Source organism: Haliotis cracherodii, unplaced genomic scaffold, assembly GCF_022045235.1.
Source record: "Haliotis cracherodii isolate W230 unplaced genomic scaffold, xgHalCrac1.p SCAF_9, whole genome shotgun sequence".
NCBI lineage: Eukaryota > Metazoa > Mollusca > Gastropoda > Lepetellida > Haliotidae > Haliotis > Haliotis cracherodii.
In genome coordinates, this window is record NW_027266343.1 from 11,549,932 (window position 1) to 11,572,414 (window position 22,483).

Genomic DNA, 22,483 nt, shown 5'->3' on the forward strand with positions numbered 1-22,483 from the left:
GTGTGTGTGTGTGTGTGTGTGTGTGTGTGTGTGTTTGTGTGTGTGTGTGTGTGGCTGCTTGTACTAGTCCAGACTGATGCCACTTTATAGTGCTAGCACACTGAGATACCATGCCGCAGTTTAACATGAATACCCCGCTCAGACACAGTATACTGACTCCGAGCCGACCAGTACTTGTTTAGCCCCTATGCCGAGAGCCAGACAGGGTAACAACAGGTACTATATTTTCACGTCTTTTGGTATGACGCGGCCAGGGATCGAAAGCCGGACCTTCCGCTCTCCGTGCCGACGCTCTACCACTAGACCACGGAGGTCCATATACACTAAAGTAAATGTTTAATGTGTTTAAGCTGACATCTCTCCACGAAATATGCCACGCGTTGGGCGCCTTCCATGAACACATCAGCTACAATAGAAATGGTAACGTTGAGGAGAACCCCCAAAATATACAGAAGGGTAGGTACTCTTTGACGCCATGCACTTAAAGTGTGAGTGCCATTTTCGATCCTTACTATCCGATCAATCGATCCTTATGTTTCATTGAATAGTGAGTTAGTATGGTTTTACGCCTCTGTTAGCAATATTCCAGCAATATCACGGCGGGGGACACAAGAAATGGGCTTCACACATAGTACCCATGTCCGGAATCGAGCCCGGGTCTTCGACATGACGAGCGAAAGCTTTAACCACTACCCGACCGCCCCGTTTCACTGAAGAATGTGTTTTGGCTACCGATATAAGCGGAGTCATTTGACACATAGTCAGTCCCTTAGAAAGTTAAAGAGATAAAATATCATACATCATACAAAACTGAGATGAAAAAAACAACATTGAAATAAGTAAAATGAAAATCAATAAAATACAAGTTGAGATAAGGTGTATGTATTTGACAGCGCTGAAAGTATAAGAAATATAAAGGAGCTGCAAGATGATATTCTTCATTTCCAGGTGCGGAGAACAACTTTGAGAAACGCGATCCCGCTTACAAGAGCTTATTCAACACAGACACGTACGATCTGCAGTCGCTGATGCACTACGAACCCCACGTAAGTCGCTCTCACTACTGCAAAGCTGACATTTGGAAGGTTACACTGCACATCGAAGAGTCGATCATGCACTGACGAGTAGTCTTAAAGTGCAATTAATGCTCTGATAAGCTTGAAAACATACATGTATACCCCGTTGGCTATTGAAACAAAATCTATACCCACGCCTAGGACACAAACACCTTTACTTTTGCCATTATCAGCTGTGGACATGTCTTCGTTATAGAGTTACCCGGGCAATACAACATCTCGTGGCCATCACACCAAAGTCCGATATTACAGATAGATATTGTAGCTGGAGGCCATCAGGCCAAACTCCAGTAACGCAGACAGCTATTATAGCTGGAGGCCATCACGTCAAACCCCAGTAACGCAGACAGCTATTATAACTGGAGGCTATTACGCCAAACCCCGATAACACATATAGCTATTATAGCGGGAGGCCATCACGCCAAACTCCAGTAACACAGATACCTATTATAGCTGGAGGACATCACGCCAAACCCCAGTAACACAGATACCCTGGTAACATAGATAGCTATTGTATATCGGGGACATCACGCTAAACCCTGCTAACACAGACTACTGAATGGGCAATTTTTATCCCTGTACCCCGCTAACATCTCCTCTGGGAGATGCCGAATTTCTTACCAAGGCGAATACAATTATATGAATAGACAACTTCGAAACTGGACACTTATCAAATATAGTTTAACGAACTTATTTGAACAGGGCATGTTCATTTGTAATGTAAGGGCGATAACTCTTGATCAGTAAAACGTTTTGAGATACACGGGCGAAACTAAAGTAGGGGTGTCACGACACATCAAAATATCGATATATTGCTATTGGTAAGCACTTAAAGTCAATAAATCGATCGTTAATTCAGTTTCCGATCAATAGCATTGATTTCATTTATGAATATCGATAGTTTCGATTGTATTTACCATATCAATTGAATACATGCAATGCTGTTCAAAGTCGCAATAGTTTCTTTCAATATCAATATTTATCGCAACAGTGATTTCCAGACCAATAGTCACCCCTAATGTAAAGTACATTCTTATGTTCCCCGCTTCAATTGCCAAACTGTTGGCATTACATTTGCAAAATACCAACCGCAAGTTTGAATCTCGAATTAATAAATGCAAGACGCATTTCTCCGGATATTTACGATATTTTCCGTATGCAATAGGTCTAAGGGGAATAACTCAAAATATCTGCTATAAATGCCTAACTGTGGTATTCTTATCAATTCGGACCATATCATGCATAAAACATACCTGCAATATAATTAGTTGTGCGGTAAGACACATTCGGGGTCGGGGATCACGAAATAACAGAGAGGGTACATCAACCAAAGTCCATCGAGAAACAGTGGAGAAGTTATAATTTTTCCCCTCGAGACTGGCGACAGCTATTTTTTCGCTCTAGGACTTCTCTTCCAATGGGCTGCCGACCTTGGACCCTCTGTACCGAGACTTTGCTGAGCCTGCCGATGACTACTGGCTTCTGATGAAGGAGACCTCTAAAGTGTACAAGTGTGTAGGTAAGACCACACACATGAAAACGCTGTTCATTCGTATACACAACTGGCAACTGGTAATGATCATATAATTTGAAATGAAATTTGAAAATTAATGCTTAAAGATGTCTCAGCAGTGAAATGTCATGAATGTAATAACTTTGACTTTGCTGGGTAAAAGGAAGCGTGCACAAACATTTGATGTTGGTTATATTTGTGTGATTTTATGTAAGCTTATTGTAAACTTCTAAATATCGGACTTTCTAAGCTCACTTTGTTGTTGTTTTTGTTCAAACAAAACTTATTTCACATAATACTCCGTGAATCTCCCACCGTGGCATTGTAGAAATATTGCTAAAAGACAAAACATATTTCTGACCTAATCACGCTGTTGCGAATGTCTGTATTTTCAGAAACGAAATGTTCTTCAGTCACTCTGAATTGCGCTAACGAAGGTTATGTCGCGTACTACGAGGATAAATGCCAGTGTGTCTGCCCAGCCGGACTGGACCCCACAACCCAGTGCACAACAGTGAAACCTGGAGGTCAGTGTCCCATTAAACATTTACCCACCGCCAAAAGAAACGCGAATACCATACATGTTGGTTAATATATAAAGACTTACTCATATTCAAGAGATCTTAGATTGGTTCGATGCACAAACGCACATACTGGTGCTTGAGATGCACCATTCGTCTCGTGCAGGATTAGCCTGTAAAGTTAGGAAATCACATGCAGCGTATCGTGATAAGAAAAAAACACTCTGTGGTAACACTTGACTGATTGTTAGTTTTGACATTAATTGGCACACATCTCTTCTTAACGTACATACTTCTCTATATATTTCTATGGTTCGCGTTTCTTGTGGCGGTGAGTATATTACCCATGTTACAATGAAGCTGGAAAATGCGCCATTCCGATGGAAGTATGCGATCAGAAGTTTCGAACAACTACCTCTGATTGCAACAGCTGATGCGACGGCCTCACACGTTACGTACCAGTCATTTTTGGCATGTGATTGAACACTCGCCAGTACAGCACGGAAAGGAAGTAACGGTCTCCCAGGGATACGTAATAACAATGCCTTTGTTGCAACAGTAATTCGGCCAAACATTTACTACCTAGAAGAAATGGACGGTTACCGGATGCTCGAGAACCGGTGTAGCAGATGTCACAGTCTAACAAACTCTGTCCGACGGACATTTTATCTTAAGATCAGTAGTTCCGGACAATGAAAACCTAGTGTACTGGAGCAGTTTGCAACGTCCAAGGATTATTCTTCCAAAGGAATCAATGTTCTGGAATAAGACAAGATCTCCCATCAGAGTCGTTGTCTGCTCTATGTTCTGATACACAAGTTCCTACTCGTTACATCTCGAGGTTTGACCTATTCTCGAGTCAGCCAGTGGCATACCTGTCAGCCAAACAGCATATGGTTCCACATCTACAATCGTATTTATGAATGGTGCCTTTTTCTGAATGCACATAAAGTCCTGGGATCTTGGTGTTTTAAGCATCACATTGCATATGGTGGGATTATGCTGCAAGAATGTTTACCAATTACATTTACAGCAAACTACGGTTATAATGAACTCAAAGGGACCACTACTTTAAGTTCGTAAAAACCGTAGTTCGTTATATGCATATATTCAACAAATGACCGGGACTACAAAATAAGTTCGTTATATCGGTCAGTTCGTTATAAGCGTAGTTTACTGTACACTGAAATCATTCGTAAGTACAGTACTTTACAAAAGTCTTCTACACTGGTTACTGGTTATCCTATTACTTTTTTTTATTCCAGCATAATTACGTATTTTAATAGCCATTGCTTAAACTTAATATATAATTATGATTAATTTGTTTCTGGTGAATCTTAGATTGCGGGGGGGTCATAGAGCTATCCAGTGACAAGCCGAGGGAAACCATCCAGTCTCCAGGCTATAATTTCCCCGCCCCATCCTCGTCAGTATGTACCTGGATTATCAAGGTAAGTGGATTGTTTGTTGTTTACCTGAATTCGTGTCCAATCATATTTGTTACCTTCATCTTTGGACTCTCATCTTGTTCACATCTGGTCCTGATTTAAATGGGTAGTAGAATCTGTAGTACAAGAAAATCCGTTTAGCCCTTGTCAGTAACACGCGGTCGGTGCATTATGTGTTATCAACCGATCTCGAGGAGTAAAAATTGTGATGTACCCTGTGTGTGAGCCCATGTACCCAAGGGTACATCACACCATATGCCCCGAGGGATCGGTGGACAACGAATGTATCTCATTCATACAAACCCGGATTATACATTAATACATACTGTATGTATGTCTGAAGTTTCACTGAGTAAAACGCTTTGATTCGGCTATTTTGAAAGCGAGCAGCCGACGGAAATTAACAGAGTTACTTCCCTTTACTCGATGAATTCGCAGAAACATCCTTCATTTCACTTCAACCATTCGTGACCAACTGGTGTTATTCCGGGACAAGCCGAATAGCGACTCCTGTCCCTCTCATGGCCATTTTTGCGACCGGGTTCCGTCTTAACGCAAAGGGGCATACCTAAAACAATTGTCAACGCGTTGCGTAATGGTTCACATTTATATCCCCACATATCATATATATTTCAGATGCAAGTTAAAGCATATCTGGACATGCGGAATTATACAGTATGATTGAACACATCGATAGGAGAGGGAGTCTTTTTGCAGGTTACGGAAAGGGTCGAATGGTGACGAATGCACCTCAACGATACTAATGCGAGATAAGAAGGTATCTAAGGTGTGTTCCGATTGATCGGGGTACATGAGCGGGCTGCACGGAAAATTATTGCCCGCACCTTAACCAATAGGAAGCCAGTATTTTAATGTAAGGTGAGATGGGTATGAATGTAGATCCTTACAATAATGTCTTTCTACATCAGTCGCCCGGAAAAGTGATGCTGAAAATCCAAGACATGAACCTGGCTGGATCCACAGACAGGTGTGAAGCTACCCTGCGAATCCGCCGAAATCTTCTTGGTCAGTCGGGCACAACGTGAGTATACAGCTCAACTCGTATTGCTGTTGTCTTACAGAAAGTGTATACATTTGTGTACAGCTCATCTCAAGTTGGTGTTATCTTACAGAAAGTGTATACATCTGTGTACAGGTCGTCTCAATATGGTGTTACCTTACAGAAAGTGTAAACATCTGTTTACAGCTCATCTCAATATGGTGTTACCTTACAGAAAGTGTATACATCTGTGTACAGCTCATCTCAATATGGTGTTACCTTACAGAAAGTGTATACATCTGTGTACAGCTCATCTCAATATGGTGTTACCTTACAGAAAGTGTATACATCTGTGTACAGCTCATCTCAATATGGTGTTACCTTACAGAAAGTGTATACATCTGTGTACAGCTCATCTCAATATGGTGTTACCTTACAGAAAGTGTATACATCTGTGTACAGCTCATCTCAATATGGTGTTACCTTACAGAAAGTGTATACATCTGTGTACAGCTCATCTCAATATGGTGTTACCTTACAGAAAGTGTATACATCTGTGTACAGCTCATCTCAATTTGGTGTTACCTTACAGAAAGTGTAAACATGGGTATGAAGCTAATCTGGTCTTGATATAATCTTGCAGAAAGTGTATACATTTGTGTACAGCGAAACCCTTTAAACACCCCTAAAATACCGTTCGGCTTGAATGAGTCATAACTTATCTGGGTCTAGGAAATTACGAGTCAAGAGGATGTTGTATTTCATTCTTAACTTTCTTCCATCTCATTGATGAAACCTTTGTTCGCCGGCATGGGTAATTAAAATTTGGCTCAGAAAAAAGAAACGAATTTCACGCTTCATATATCGTCCCTGTCTGTTATCTACAAGGAAAAACTCTGAAAAAATTCAATTCTCGTAAACTTGGTGTCCCAACTTCGATACCGCAACCATTGCACTACGGACATCTTTTTAGTGTGTATGAACTTTTTATGAAATGTGTTCCCATCACCTCTGCAGGTACTGTGGCAAAGGTTTTGAGAGGTCTATTTTTTCCACCGGCAACTATATGGCAGTTACTCTATCCACTGAACAGACGTTGACCAGCCTGTTTGTAGCTGCAGCCGAGGCTCTGTTCCGTAAGTTACCTTTCAGACAAGGTTCATGTACATTGAGGTGTCATATAAGTCATACTCTGAGCGATGACGTTGTCACAGTTCCAACTTAGCCTGTATTGTGTAGTGTAACAAGATGAGGTGAGGTGGGTGAGGTGAGGTGTGTGTGTGTGTGCGTGCGTGCGTGCGTGCGTGCGTGCGTGTGTGTGTGATGCTTGTACTAGTCCGAACTGATACCGATTTATAGTGCCAGCACTGATCATTAGATACGATGCCGAAGTTTAATTCCCCACTCCGACACTGTACACTGACTCCGAGCCGACCAGTCCTTGTTTTAGCCCCTTAATGGCGAGCGCTTGACAGGGTAACACCAAGTATCATCTTTTAACGTCTTTTGGTATGACGCCGCCGGGGATCGAACCCTGGACCTTCCGAAAATTAAGGATACGAGTTAACACAACAGAACTTTGGTCTGTGATATGATATTGAATAAGCAAAATCATCGTCTATGATCTGGAATTACCAAAGTACCACCGCAATCGGTGAAATGAGGTTGTCACATTAAAACACCTTCGTCTGTAATATGACGCCACAGCTAGTTTGTGATCTCGATTGCTACATCGAGTCCGCTATATATCCTTCACTTGTACGACGACATTGAAATATATCCTTTTACTTATACGTGTCCCCTGCACCCTTCTCCTTGTTTAGCGATACCGCTATACATCCTTCTACTTGTACAACATGTTGGCTAAATATCCTTCTACTTGTACAACAGGTCCTCTATATATCCTTCTTCTTGTACGACGAGTCCGCTATATATCCTTCTTCTTGTACGACGAGTCCGCTATATATCCTTCTACTTGTACAACGGGTCCTCTATATATCCTTCTTCCTGACAACGAGTCCGCTATACATCCTTCTGCTTGTACAACGAGTCCGCTGTATACCCTTCTTGTACAAATAGTCCGCAATTCATCCTTCTACTTGTACAATGTGTCCACAATTCATCCTCCTACTTGTACAGCGATTTTGCTATGTATCCTCCTACTTGTAAATTACAACCGGTCCTCTATATATCCTTCTACTTGTACAACGTGTCCGCCATACCCTTCTGCTTGTTAACTAGTTCGCTATACATCTTTCTACTTGTACAACTATATCCGCTATATATCCTTCTAATTGTATAACTAGTCGGCTATATATCATCATAGTTGTACAACCTGTCCGCTATACCCTTCTACGTGTACAGCGAGTCCACTGTTTATCCTTCTACTTGTACAGCAAGTCAACAAAATATCCTTCTACTTGTACAACGAGTCCGCTATATATCCTTCTACTTGTAAACTAGTCTGCTATATATCCTTCTACTTGTACAACGAGTCCAATTTATATCCTTCTACTTGTACAGCGGGTCCGCTATTTATCCTTCTACTTGTACAGCGGGTCCGCTATTTATCCTTCTACTTGTACAACGGGTCCGCTATTAACCCTTCTACTTGTACAACGGGTCCGCTATATATCCTTCTCCTTCTCCAGCCGAGGACAGCTGCTACAACTGGGATGATAGGGGAGAGACCTACAACGCTGATCTCCAGTTCTCCGAGAAGTACTACAAGTGTGTTAATTGGTCAGAAGCCACGGCCTGTAACCATAGCCCGTTCACAATGACTGCGTGAGTTACATCATAATTCAATTATCAGCCTTCAATTCCGAATCAGGATGTCCATGTACATGTGCAACTAGGCCAGTGTTGTTTAATTCCACCGTCATCATTGTCCGTGCTTTCTCCATTACGACCTGAAGAAGGTCGAGTCAGGGCCAGTTTTTTAGGATCAGCGTACCACGCTGCCGGGATATGAATAAATGTAGCTCACCGAATCAGATCACCCGATCAGAAATAGTCACCTCTTCCGAAAGGATTTGTTTGTTTAACGCCGCACTCTGTTCTGTGTTCTCTGTTCTGTTCAGTTCTGTTCTGTTCCCTGTTCTGTTCTCTGTTCTGTGTTCTCTGTTCTGTTCTCTGTTCTCTGTTCTCTCTTCTGTTCTCTGTTCCGTTCTGCTCAGCCCTGTTCTAATCTGTTCTGTGTTCTCTGTTGCGTTCTTCTCAGTCCTGTTCTGTTCCCAGTTCTGATCTGTGCTCTTCTGTTCTATGTTCTTTGTTCTTTGTTCTGTTCTCTGTTCCTTTCTGCTCAGCCCTGTTCTAATCTGTTCTGTGTTCTCTGTTCCGTTCTGCTCAGCCCTGTTCTCTGTTCCGTTCTGCTCAGTCCTGTTCTGATCTGTTCTTTTCTGTTCTATGTTCTCTGTTCTGTTCTCTGTTCCCTTCTGCTCAGCCCTGTTCTAATCTGTTCTGTGTTCTCTGTTCTGTTCTGAGAGTGATGGAATCAGTTCTATCCCGGGTATAAGTGTGTGACGGTTTTATCCGAGGCATTAAGGTAACGTTTAAATTATATGTGAATATAAGGAGAATTATGGCTCACAAGATAGATACCACATGTCCCACTGAACCTGAAGCGTAACTTAAAGTAAATTTGTGAGTTGGGTTTAATAAAACTTTGACGTAGGTCTAAGACATGCATCACTTTAATATCATATTTGATAAAGTATGCGTCCCTTAGGCGTGTTAAGGTCGAAGTTTCGCATCCGAGCACCTTAGCTGCCCTCATGATTCTCACAAAAGTGGTAAACGGCTATAGCTAAAATGTGGGTCACACCCGGCTTTCCTCCCACATTAAGTCATTATAGGACTAAGATAATGTTCACAGCGACGGTATCACCCAACTCACTTACCTACCATATTCATAGACATCGGTCATATACTAAACAAAATATGTTAGGAATCATGAATATTTTTGGGATATTTATTTTGTAGCGAAGACTGAACACACGATTTCAAAAACATTCCAGTTCAAAATTTTCACGATTTCAAAAATTATGCCCCAAAATATTCATGATAACTAACAATTACTGTTCAGTATATGTGGTGATCTCCCAGCTGTCTGTGTCTCTGAGACCATGTTCCTGTGTTTCAGTGACCTGAAGGCTGACTATACCGGTAACAGCTGCCGCAATCCCGGTGGGGTCCTCCACAGACCCTGGTGCTACACCGACGTCAAGCCATCAAGCTGTACCATCAGATACTGCGAGCCGTGCCAGAAAGGTAGGGTAGACATGGAGACAGGTGTCAGCTGGAGTATTTCGAAACTGTGACAGCAACAATAATTTATTTCCAAACGGTATGGTAAGGTGAGGTGCATGAGGTGAGGTGAAAATGGGTTTAACGTCGCGTCCAAGGTCATTGCACTTACGGAGCGATGTGTATACGTGTCCGGACTGAGGCTGTTTTTATAGTGCCAGCCAATTGAGATACCATGGTGCAGTGTAACATAGATATCCCACTCAGACACATTATACAAGATCCAAACCGACCATTCCTTATTTAATCCCCATAATGAGGAACGCTAGGCAGGATAACATGTACCATCTTTTAACGTATTTTGGTATGACGCGGCCGGGATCGAACAACCGACTCTCGGCTCTCCGGGATATGGTCTATCCACTACACCATAGAGTCGGTCTCCATCAGTTAGGAGTGAGTGAGTGAGTATGGTTTTACGCCGCTTTTAGCAATATTCCAGCAATATCACGGCGGGGGACACCAGAAATGGGCTTCACACATTGTACCCATGTCGGGAATCGAACCCGGGTATTCGGCGTGACGAGCGAACGCTTTAACCACTAGGCTACCCGACCGTCCCCCATCTGTTAGGACTGACATGGTGTCACATCAATTGTTATGTTATCTGCACTTTATCATGTGCCAAATATCACATACATTGCTGGTACCAGTGATGCTTCTCTCAACAGGCGACGTCTATGACGTCTACGACAACTGCGGCGATATCTTAAGACGACATCCCAAGTTCTGTGACGACGAAGAAGCTGAACACGGCTGCAGGAAGACGTGTGGTATTCTGGCGCCAAAGATTGAGACAGGCAAGTGGATAAATGAACCGACTGTAGCATCTTCCTGATGCAAGGGAGTTAACTGACATTAAAAGTCTAGTCGCCACCCTTGCCGAACTAGGCTGGAATTCCGGAGTTAAATTGTGGCTGGACTTACATGCATGGTCCATTCAAATTCGCGTAACGAACTAGACATCCGGTTCGTAAATAGCATGCATACTCTGCAAACTGAACTGGACAGGAAGAAAGTAGCTTATTAGGGAAGTACTGACACGTGTTTTCGGTGTGTACTGACATACAAACCATGCATGCACGACGCACACAATCATTATGCGTGTATGATCGCGACGCCAATCGTTTTTACAGTCACAATCACAAACTGTCGATGACATGAAAACTGCGCCATCCCACAACAAAACAGCCAGACTCAGTCTTTGGCAGTACTTTCTCGTTTGTGTCAGTGTGGTAAGGTCTAAGAACCGAATCACTTCGAGCTTCCTTCCAACATCAGTGAATTAGAATGAAATTCGAACCAACAATTATCAGATCCCGACATGGCAAAGGGAGGCAATACTGCACAGTGAATTGAGGCTCCTCCAAATTTGTTTTAACTAAAATCACACTAAATGATTTATTTCCAGCTAAATGTGGTCCTCCCCCTCCAATCAATGGCGCTCGACTGACAGGGACACCCGGGGTCAGCTACAACACCAACGACGTCGTCATATACCAGTGCCTTGGCGACAGCTCCATGATGTCATCCAGATGGTGTCTCTCAACTGGTGTGTGGTCCGACCTTCAAGGAGTTTGTGGAGGTAAGGTTACGATGCCATTGAATCATTCTGACTTCCAAAGACTATCATTGACTCCCACCCAGTCCCTATTGTTATACCGACGGGGACCGCCTCCGTGGTCTAGTGGTAGAGCGTCCGCCCGGAGAGCGGAAGGTCCGGGGTTCGATCCCGGGCCGCGTCATACAAAAAGACGTTAAAAGATGGTACTTGTTGTTACCCTGTCTGGCGCTCGGCATTAAGGGTCTAAAACAAGGACTGGTCGGCTCGGAGTCAGTATACTGTGTCTGAGTGGTGTATTCATGTTAAACTGCGGCATGGTATCTCAGTGAGCTAGCACTATAAATCGGCATCAGTTCGGACTAGTACAAGCAGCCACACACACACATACACGTGCATGCACGTCGCTATATAAGTGCAATAATCTTGGACGCGACGTTAAACCCAATTTCACTTCACCTCACCTCACCTTATACCGACGGAAGGAAATGATGGATCATGACATGGCAACCTTAATGAACCCTTAAAATTGCGTGATAATTCAATATGTTATATTTTTGGTGTTTATACTGAATAGGTCAGTGCCATGCACTGTGCTAAATAGTCATCTATATCATTCTTTATTCAAACGAGTGTTATGACCGGGCACAATTTGATGTAAAAACTGTAAGAGCACATATGTGTTCGTGTATATGTCGCTACGGTGTTTGGAATTGGAACGTCTGTGGTTACCTGACCGAATTTACCACCAGCCCCAACAAATAACAGGTAGCATGGATTACTGACGGCCGATTATATAGCTCACACAAAATATGCTTTGTGATTTTATGTGAGCCATTAATCAATTATTTCATAGGTCAAGGTCATTTTTTAGGTCATGCCCTAGGTAGTAGATAGGTCACTTTGACCAACCTTCAACGAGTAGCATACGCAATAACTGATTTCCTATTCATCAATATACCGCTTATCTCTATCGGATATTCTTAAAATATATGAAACTGATATTTAAGGTCATAATCAAAGAAAGGTCATACGCGCTATAACTAAAATAAGGAATGATATTTTCATGTTACAGGGTGCCGTTGTACAAAGCGATCTTAGCTCCAAGGTGATCGTAACTCCCATACCTTAACATAGACGTAGCGCTAAGGTTGTTTTTAAAACGGTACCCTGGGCAATTCAGGAAGTGTTTATAGTAAAAAGATTAAACTTAGTCCATATAAACCTCAGCGTAAGTCACTGAAATACAGTAAAGTACGGTTATAACGAACTCAAAGGGACTACTAATTTTAGTTCGTTATAACCGTAGTTCGTTATAAGTATATATACAGCATAACTACAGCAAATAGTCGGGACCAAAAAAGTAAGTTCGTTATATCCGTCAGTTCGTTATAAGCGTGTTCGTTATAACCGTAGTTTACTGTAGTTAGGTTTAGACAGACCTCGATTGACGGTCAAAGTTACATCTCCTTAAAGTAGATGCATACTGAAGCAACCTTCTGGGTAGGGATGAATTAGGTTTCATGTTTGTAAATTGAATTTCTAGCACGTGATTGACCTCAATTTGAGGGTCAAGGTCAAAAGACCAGAATTACACATATTTTTCTTATTAGGACGCTGGAGCCATATGACTTTCTGATTAAAATTGGACTATTTCAGTTATGTGGGTTTTTTTCAATTCTGGAAATACATGTATGGCAGTGAAGGAGTGAATGAGTTGCTTATGATTTGATTCGCAAATTCGTTACCTTTTACTTTTTGTAGAAAACATGCTTTGTCCACGTGGGCCTTTCCAATGCAGGCAATACAGTATATGATGTGTACTCATGTGTGTTTTCCAGAGTGTGCTGATCAGAAAACCACTTGTCAAAACCTGCTGAAGAACAACCGCACAATGTGTTCCAAATCCCAAACTTACAGCAACAAATACTGTGCTGCAACCTGCGGGAAGTGCGCAGGGTCGAGTGAGTTAGGAACATCATTTGTATATTTATATTTGTCATTTGTTCTTTAAAGTAATATGTCAAGACGAAAGGGCACGGCATGATGAGGACCTTTTGGGCCCACTAAAATTGTGAATCTGAAATGTTCAGGAAACTTTGAAATATTGGTCATGAAATTGTCAGACATGGTTAAAGTACTACCACAGTGTAAAAGGCTAAAATTCCATTGTTCTTGTTTTATGTAGTACTGAAAAGTATGTCAGTTATATCACGACGTGTCAGCTTGTTGTGGGTACGTAAATGATGCAGGATTTTGACAATTATCTGTTAACTGCTCCCTTTACTTGTTTGTTATTGTTTTGTTTTTGTTTGTTTGTTTGTTGTTTAACCCCGCCGCACCCATCAATTTACCAGCCGTATGGCGGCGGTCTGTACAAAATAGAGTCTGCCCCAAACAATCCAGTGATTGACACCATGAGCATTAAATGGTATTGGTATTAAATGACCCAAGTCAGCGAGCTTAACCACCCGATCCCGTTACGACAAATATGGGTTGCTGAAGACCAATTCCAACTCGGTTCTTCACGGGGAGACTCTGATGTAGACGATGATTTTGTGGATGTTACGGTTACGGGTATAGAGAACAACCCATGGTTACAGTACGTCCCAACGTTGATGTAATTTGTGTCGATATTATTGATCTGTGTTCTCTATCTCAGAGGCTACATGCACTGTGAAATCTCCCAAGTCATCTTCAAGGGCTGTGTTGGTCACAAAAGATCCGACCGTTAGCCAAGGACAATTTGTTCAATATGAGTGCAGCACAGGATTCTTCAAAGAGTCCGGCGATACGGAACTCGCATGTTTGATGGATGGGACCTTATTCGGTGAAATGCTTGTCTGTGGAGGTAAATGAACGATAAAGTTCCTGCTCGATTGATTGGTTGGTTGTCGATAATCAAGACATGGCGATATTAATTACCCCTTTACGACACTCGCTATGTAAACATTCACTCATGAAAAAATGTAATTCAACTTCATTTGTGAAATATTACGGGAATATTCTTCCATTTTTTGTGTAGAAACACATTACAGTCCTTTACCTTTTTGACAGGTGAAAACAAGGAGACACTTCCGGTGAGTGACCTTGAAGTGAAACAGTACCAGCTCAGCTTCATGTCAGGCTGGGCGTTCATTGCTAACAACCCTAACACTAACATCACAAGGGCCGGAGCTCTGAAAACCTGGTACTTCTACTGTGTCAAGGCTGGTCCGGTCAAGTTGGCAGTGTTTCGAGATACGTCAGATGGGTAATTGGAGATATTTTGTTAACTTGGGTACCTAGTGGTAAAAGACCTGGACCCCGTTCCACAAAGTGAGTGAGTGAGTGAGTTGGATTTAACGTTGCTTTTAACAGTATTCCAGTTATCGCGGCGCCTCAGACGAATGGGCCACCCATGTCCCCCGTTCGAGTCTGGACCAGACAATCTAGTTATTGACATCATGAGCATCGATCCACGCAATTGGGACACGATGACATGCATCAACCAAGTCAGCAAGACTGACCCCTCGATCCCGTTAGTCGCCTCTTACGACAAGCATGGGTTGCATATTCTACCCCGGATCTTCATGGCACCTGTCCCTTAAGAATATGCGGGGCTTGTGGTGCATTATTGCACTGAACGATGACATCGATTTCATTCATTGTCTTTTTATGTTATTTTTTAAAGAAACAGTCTGGGTACTCAGCATTGTTTCGATGCTGTACATTGTGAGCACACCTTATTTTTCGTCTATACCCCGTAACGCAAAACACCATTGAAGTCCTGAAGTTCACTAGGAGAATATTCAGACGTATATAATTAGATTTTAATAATAAATTTATACTCATTTGTCACAAGGAGAACATGTGTGTTTCATGTATTCGAGAGGAACTTAAGTGTGATATCGTTCATTGCCTTTCAGAACCTTCGTAGTAGGGGTGACAGAAACAGAATGCGACGCGGACAGGGTCAACGTGGTGCAGCTGAGCGGCCTGAGTGAGATCTTTGTGGAGGTGAACGACTACATAGGGGCGCTTGACATCAACGGGGGAGCCCTGACCTACTCAATGTGCAATGACCAGTCGTCCATGTCTAACGTTGTCTTCCTCTTTGACAAAAGCGTGCTGAGCACAAACAATACGGTCACATTCCTTTCCTTCCCTGTATGTGCCTATGTAGCTCTAAACGCCGATGTTGGGCTGGTAAGTCCTGCCCAAATATCAGGGTGCATTCATCTATCTGCTTCTTTCTCTGTTAATGGGACATGCCAGGGATGCACACATCTGTTTTTCTCTTTCTCAGTTAATGGAACATGCCAGAAATGCACTCATCTTTCTTTTACTTTTTCTATTAACGGGACATGCCAGGGTGCACACATCTGTCTGCGTCTTTCTCTATTAATGGGACATGCCAGGGTGCACACATCTGTCTGCGTCTTTCTCTGTTAATGGGACATGCCAGGGTGCACACACCTGTCTGCGTCTTTCTCTATTAATGGGACATGCCAGGGTGCACACATCTGTCTAGTTCTTTCTCTGTTAATGGGACATGCCAGGGTGTACACATCTGTCTGCTTCTTTCTCTATTAATGGGAAATGCCAGGGTGCACACATGTGTCTGCGTCTTTCTCTATTAACGGGACATGCCAGGGTGCACACACCTATCTGCGTCTTTCTCTGTTAATGGGACATGCCAGGGTGCACACATCTGTCTGCGTCTTTCTCTGTTAATGGGACATGCCAGGGTGCACACATCTGTCTGCGTCTTTCTCTGTTAATGGGACATGCCAGGGTGCACACACCTGTCTGCGTCTTTCTCTATTAATGGGACATGCCAGGGTGCACACATCTGTCTAGTTCTTTCTCTGTTAATGGGACATGCCAGGGTGTACACATCTGTCTGCTTCTTTCTCTATTAATGGGAAATGCCAGGGTGCACACATGTGTCTGCGTCTTTCTCTATTAACGGGACATGCCAGGGTGCACACACCTATCTGCGTCTTTCTCTGTTAATGGGACATGCCAGGGTGCACACATCTGTCTGCGTCTTTCTCTGTTAATGGGACATGCCAGGGTGCACACATCTGTCTGCGTCTTTCTCTGTTACTGGGACATGCCAGGGTGCACACACCTGTCTGCGTCTTTCTCTATTAATGGGACATGTCAGGGTGCACACATCTGTCTAGTTCTTTCTCTATTAACGGGACATGCCAGGGTGCACACATCTGTCTGCGTCTTTCTCTATTAATGGGACATGTCAGGGTGCACACATCTGTCTGCGTCTTTCTCTATTAATGGGACATGCCAGGGTGCACACATCTGTCTAGTTCTTTCTCTGTTAATGGGACATGCCAGGGTGCACACACCTGTCTGCGTCTTTCTCTATTAATGGGACATGCCAGGGTGCACACATCTGTCTGCGTCTTTCTCAGTTAATTGGACATGCCAGGGTGCACACACCTATCTGCTTCTTTCTCCGTTAAGCGGACATGCCAGGGTGTACACATCTGTCTGCGTCTTTCTCTATTAATGGGACATGCCAGGGTGCACACATCTGTCTTTTTCTTTCTCTGTTAATGGAACATGCCAGAAATGCACTCATCTTTCTTTTACTTTTTCTATTAATGGGACATGTAAGGGTGCACACACCTGTCTGCGTCTTTCTCAGTTAATAGGACATGCAACAGTGCACACATCTGTCTAGTTCTTTCTCTGTTAATGGGACATGCAAGGGTGCACTCATCTGTCTGCTTCTATCTCTGTTAATGGGACATGCAAGGGTGCACTCATCTGTCTGCTTCTATCTCTGTTAATGGGACATTACAATCAAACTAATACCTTTGTTTTAGCATGTGTATGTAAACTTCATATACCAACAGTCGCCCTCGATTTCTATTCACACTTTGAGCTGTGACGTCGTGGTTCTTATAAAAAGTGTTAAACGTAACTTACTCTCTCTTATCCTGACTGCTACATTTACCTGTTACTATTTCTCTTTCCTTCGAAAGTACTTCTTGTTTTGTTTCTGTTTCAGATAACTTCGTCAGGCTACAGGATAATAAATTACAAATATCAGGTAATTTTTGTTGAAATATAGCTTCAGAGGCCAGACGTATACCGAGAACCCATGTTCTTCCAGACCCTCTAATCTGGAAACCACTTCTGACGGACGAAGGGCCGGTCGGGTAGCCTAGTGGTTAAAGCGTTCGCTCGTCACGCCGAAGACCCGGGTTCGATTCCCGACATGGGTACAATGTGTGAAGCCCATTTCTGGTGTCCCCCGCCGTGATATTGCTGGAATATTGCTAAAAGCGGCGTAAAACCACACTCACTCACTCACTCTGTCGGACGACCATGTTGAAAACATTTGTATTAAAATTAAGTGACATAATCTAAGCCAACTACCTAAAGGAGCATCCATAGGCGGTGGAAGGGACGGGGTTAGTGGTGCTGAGGTGTAAGATAACTTCTATTTATAAAATACCCAATTTATTGTGTTAATAGTGAAAATGAATAGATTGTTTGATTGTTCTCAGTAAATACATACTTTGTTGGTTACAGCTGGGAATTGTTCTCAAATCCCCATACAAATAAAAAAGAAGCCCTATTAGTCTTCTTGTACAATCAAAATCAGTGTACATTTCAATTAATGTTATTTCAATTTAACAAATAAATAAAAGCAATAGTCACCTGCACATCTTTAAATGACTAATGATAACCCCTGGACAAGGTTACTTGGTGTTCAAATTGCAATATTATTTCACTATTATGTTTGGTTTTTCTCTTTTCTTGTAGATTGGATAACCCAATCTGTGCGATGGCTGTCTGGTGGCTGATAGTTACTCCCTCAAGTTAATGTATCATCACAAGGAAATAAAACACCATTGGGTATAAACACACATTTTGTCATTTTTGATTAAAATCCATGTGAGCTTTGGCATCCCATGCTGTGGCGCACCCGTCCCTTCACTGCCTTCTAATGTCCAACACTTCTCTGAAGAGATGAGCTAGAATCTGTAGGGGGGTGTCTAGCATCATGATATATCCAAATTTGTTCGCAACGTTAAAATAAACAATGACATGAAAACAAATACATTTTTGAAAAATATTGAACAATACATGAAGCACACGAAGGAAATATACCTTGAATGTCTTCTTGAAGTGATCCAGTGCTCTCGGAATTGCTTGGCTCAATGCTCACACATGGATCACCTTGGACCCCGTAAAACCATTACAAGCAAATCAACATCTGGAACTAACTTCCACTGAACCCAACACCAGATCTGACTGCAAACCACCCCAATGGACAGGCGCACAAGGAACCCCTCCAGTACCCTCTAATAATACATCTGAGTTAGCGAAAGACAAAATGGCAGGCCGCGCTCTAGCATTAAAACCGGAGAACCTGTAGCCCTCAGAATACCAATGGGTTGTAATATTGAATTATCCCACATAAATGTTGGATAAAACATATAACTCTGAACATATAACCGGGCTGGACAACTTGTAACTAAACTGAAACGTCGACACAGCCAGGGGCGGCCGGGTAGCCTAGTGGTTAAAGCATTCGCTCGTCATGCTGAAGACCCGGGTTCGATTCCCGACATGGGTACAATATGTGAAGCCCATTTCTGGTGTCCCCCGCCGTGATATTGCTGGAATATTGCTAAAAGCGGCGTAAAACCATACTCACTCACTCACTCGACACAGCCAACCGTTCATTATCCGGATAAGATTACATGTCTTATACAGACAGGTTGCATCTGAACAGCTGCAAAAAAAGCATAAAACGGTCAACCTACCTTGATATGCCTCACTCAAATTAATATTGGAATTCAAGGAGACCAAATCAACGACACAAAACATCGTTTAGAGAAAGTAAGCCCGGAGAATGTAACTTTCAGATTATATAATCCAATGAATGAAGTATGTGTTCAGCTTTTTTTCCAATCGTACATGGGCTTGATCTGATATAGTAGTGGTGACAATTCATTATTAGTCCATCAACATCAGTATACATGAAACCATATTTGTATAAACTTACATTACAAGACGTTATTTCTTACAGCATAACTACACCAAATGAGCACAACCATACATCGCTATCACTGAGCACATTTAAGCTGTCCCACCGAGATGACAGTCTTTCAAACAACCTTCAAACGTGCCACGCAACACGATCTATATATTCAAGGGGCCGAAAGTAGAACGGGCCCCAATTTGGAACGGAAAGCAAGAGCACGTTCTTTGTGAGACTGACATATACGATGATGCGTGTATAGCGAGAACCAATTAAAACAGTATCCGATTACACGAATTACACGATACAACCAAGTCAACAAGGTAAAGTACTTTAACCGCCCGTTCTATTACGACATATAAGGGAAACGAGTCATCTATTTTGCCCTGTGAGTCCGATATTGGCATTGTTGGGTTTGGTGACACACCAATAAAATCCCTTCCCATAATCTAAAGAAAATACCAACTGGTTCTTCTGTCCGCTATGATAACAAAATATCATAGCAATGAGGCCTTATGAGTTCATATATAATCTTTTGTGCACTGAGTGGAACTCTTGTTTATGCCTTTGTCGATTCCCAAATTGAAACAATATGTTAACCCTGAAATATGTACGTAAAAGAAAACAAATATACAGTGGTGATAAAAAAAGTCAGCTATGAATTATATATATTCCCCCAGCGGCGACAGTGGTCAAGCCACCGGGATGGGATAGGCAGGGAATGATGAGCGATCCTCACACGAAGGCTGATCAAAATGCGTGAAAGATACGCAAACATGCTTTTGTGTCCTTATATAGTCTAACTAGCTTATGGAAAGTTCCTCACGGTGCCCTCACGACATAGACAATAATATAAACTTCGGTAACATCCTTTACACACCACACCAGCTTCTACATATTGCAAATTCCTGACAACTAATCACTATCCAAACACAATACAATGAGCGTCTATCGAATCTCAACAGAAACAATGTAACACAGTTACAATCATTGTTAAACATTTACATACTCCGCCATGTATCACCTTTTTTATATTTCTGCCAGTTTGATGCTGACATTGGCTTTTTGAGAACCAATTCAAAAATGTAAAGCTGGAAACGTATACTTGGGGGGATGGGGGGGGGGGGGGGGGCTGACTATGATTTATACAAAATTGTGTAAATGTTACTATTTTATTCAAAATGTCAACATAATATTTGGTCAATTGTTTGATCAATGTTTTATCATAACAAATCCATCGCCAAAACCCACACGTGGTAGCAAGGAACGGAGCGACACGCCCTAGAAATGGGGTACTTTAAAAACTCAATTAGTAATGTCAGTAACGGGTGTGACCACCATTTGCGTTGATACAGACGAGCCAGCGGCGGCGCATTGACGTCACCAGAATGTTGAAAACATTCTGAGAATGTTCTTCCAAATGTTAACCAAAGATTGGTTGACATATCTATTATTATTGGATTTAAAACTTTTCTTAAAAATTAAAAAATAAATCAATAATAAATAACCGCTGATGATTATATCAGGCATCTTATCAGTACATTTGCCTTTTTCGGCACACATTAACATTTCAACCATAGTAGAGGTCATGTGGTTAGAAATAACATTTCTTTCAGTTTATGAAATAAGAAAATCGGTACCATTTCTTTTGCCCCTATCGAGTTATCCGTGATTCGAATCAAGCGAAATGCTTATTCAAGACCATACCTTGGATAATTTAGATGTCGTGACAATGAAGACATATAGGCTTAAAATCGGTTTGAGTTAATTGAAAATACATATATATTACGTTTTCCAAGTATGTACACAGATAGAGCGGTATCGCCTTAAAGAAGGTGCCTTTGTATAAGTTGGACAATATGATTGCCTCTACCTAACCCCACTTATCCAGACAGCATAGTCCTTGTCTGGGTGTGTTCTTAGTCCAACTGACTTATATATTCAATATTGCCCTTGTCTTTGAACTGAACTTTAATGACCTCAGATATCCCGACAGCTTTGTTCTTATGCTGTGGCTTGCCTGAGTTATATCTATGGTCATTCTCAGTTCACTTACTCTGCTTGTATTTGTATGTGGTTTTTTTTACCCAAGTACATGTACAAGTATTGAATAGGTCTTCAGCAACCCATGCTTGCCGCAAAAGGCGACTATGCTTGTCGTAAGAGGCGACTATCAGGAGGATCGGGTGGTCAGACTCGCTGACTTGGTTGATACATGTCATCGTATCCCAACTGCATGGGTCGATCCTCATGTTATCGGTCACTGGATTGTCTGGTCCAGACTCAATTATTTACAGACTCAGGAATATTGCTGAGTGCGGCGTTAAACAACAAACAGACAAAGAAACAATAGTCTGCTTGTAGGTATATGTCAGTGTCCTGGCGTGCTCTATTTGGACTGTCATCGTGGTCTACTGGGCGGAGCGTCTAGCCGGAGAATGGAAGGTCGATGGGTCGATCCACTGGCTGCGTCATAACAAAAGACGTTAAAAGATGGTACTTGTTGACCCTGACTGACATGGCATAAAGATAAAACAAAGACTGTTCGTCTCGGGGTCAGTATTACGTGTCTAAGTTGATTGTCCATGTTTAACTGCGACATGGTGTCCCCGTGACCTAACGCCTTAAAGTCGGTTTTAAAGTAAAGTCGGGATTGCTAATAAAGCTTTTCTGGTTTTATTTAATAAATATGTGCCATAGAGCTATGAAAACAGTATACTGTATATCAAAATAACGCAAATCTACCCAATGTAGACTTAAACTGTGATGAGCCTAAAAGGGTACTTTCACAGTGAAAATGATTATAAATATTCGTGTGTCATCATGCATGTATGAAACGGCCTTTCACCTAAGGTAATTACCTAACATCAGTCCCGAGGTCATGACACAAATGTCACCTGAATTGGGGGTGGTCTCAAAATATTGCTGTTATTGTACCTATTTGAAATATGCGTTGACGGGGGTAGCAGTTAAGATATGTCCTGCATCACACATGTATGTACTGATTGGAAAAATGATGGAATACTGTAAACTACGGTTAAAACGAACTCA

At 42.1% G+C, this 22,483-nt stretch overlaps 1 protein-coding gene across 1 annotated transcript in view; it reads left to right on the forward strand.

Annotated features, from left to right (window-relative positions):
• LOC139452271 (uncharacterized) overlaps window positions 1–18,293 on the forward strand; it is a 46,881-nt gene extending 28,588 nt beyond the window's left edge. Inside the window, exons 7-23 of the mRNA XM_071233672.1 lie at window positions 351–456; window positions 949–1,046; window positions 2,481–2,595; window positions 2,985–3,116; window positions 4,452–4,561; window positions 5,488–5,600; window positions 6,576–6,694; window positions 8,210–8,345; window positions 9,703–9,830; window positions 10,538–10,666; window positions 11,278–11,451; window positions 13,269–13,391; window positions 14,090–14,278; window positions 14,485–14,680; window positions 15,336–15,615; window positions 17,447–17,488; window positions 18,208–18,293. Coding sequence (XP_071089773.1) covers window positions 351–456; window positions 949–1,046; window positions 2,481–2,595; window positions 2,985–3,116; window positions 4,452–4,561; window positions 5,488–5,600; window positions 6,576–6,694; window positions 8,210–8,345; window positions 9,703–9,830; window positions 10,538–10,666; window positions 11,278–11,451; window positions 13,269–13,391; window positions 14,090–14,278; window positions 14,485–14,680; window positions 15,336–15,615; window positions 17,447–17,488; window positions 18,208–18,216 — 2,199 coding nt within the window. The 3' untranslated portion in view covers window positions 18,217–18,293. The remainder of the gene's footprint in view (window positions 1–350; window positions 457–948; window positions 1,047–2,480; window positions 2,596–2,984; window positions 3,117–4,451; window positions 4,562–5,487; window positions 5,601–6,575; window positions 6,695–8,209; window positions 8,346–9,702; window positions 9,831–10,537; window positions 10,667–11,277; window positions 11,452–13,268; window positions 13,392–14,089; window positions 14,279–14,484; window positions 14,681–15,335; window positions 15,616–17,446; window positions 17,489–18,207) is intronic.
• The last annotated feature ends 4,190 nt before the right edge of the window (window positions 18,294–22,483 follow it).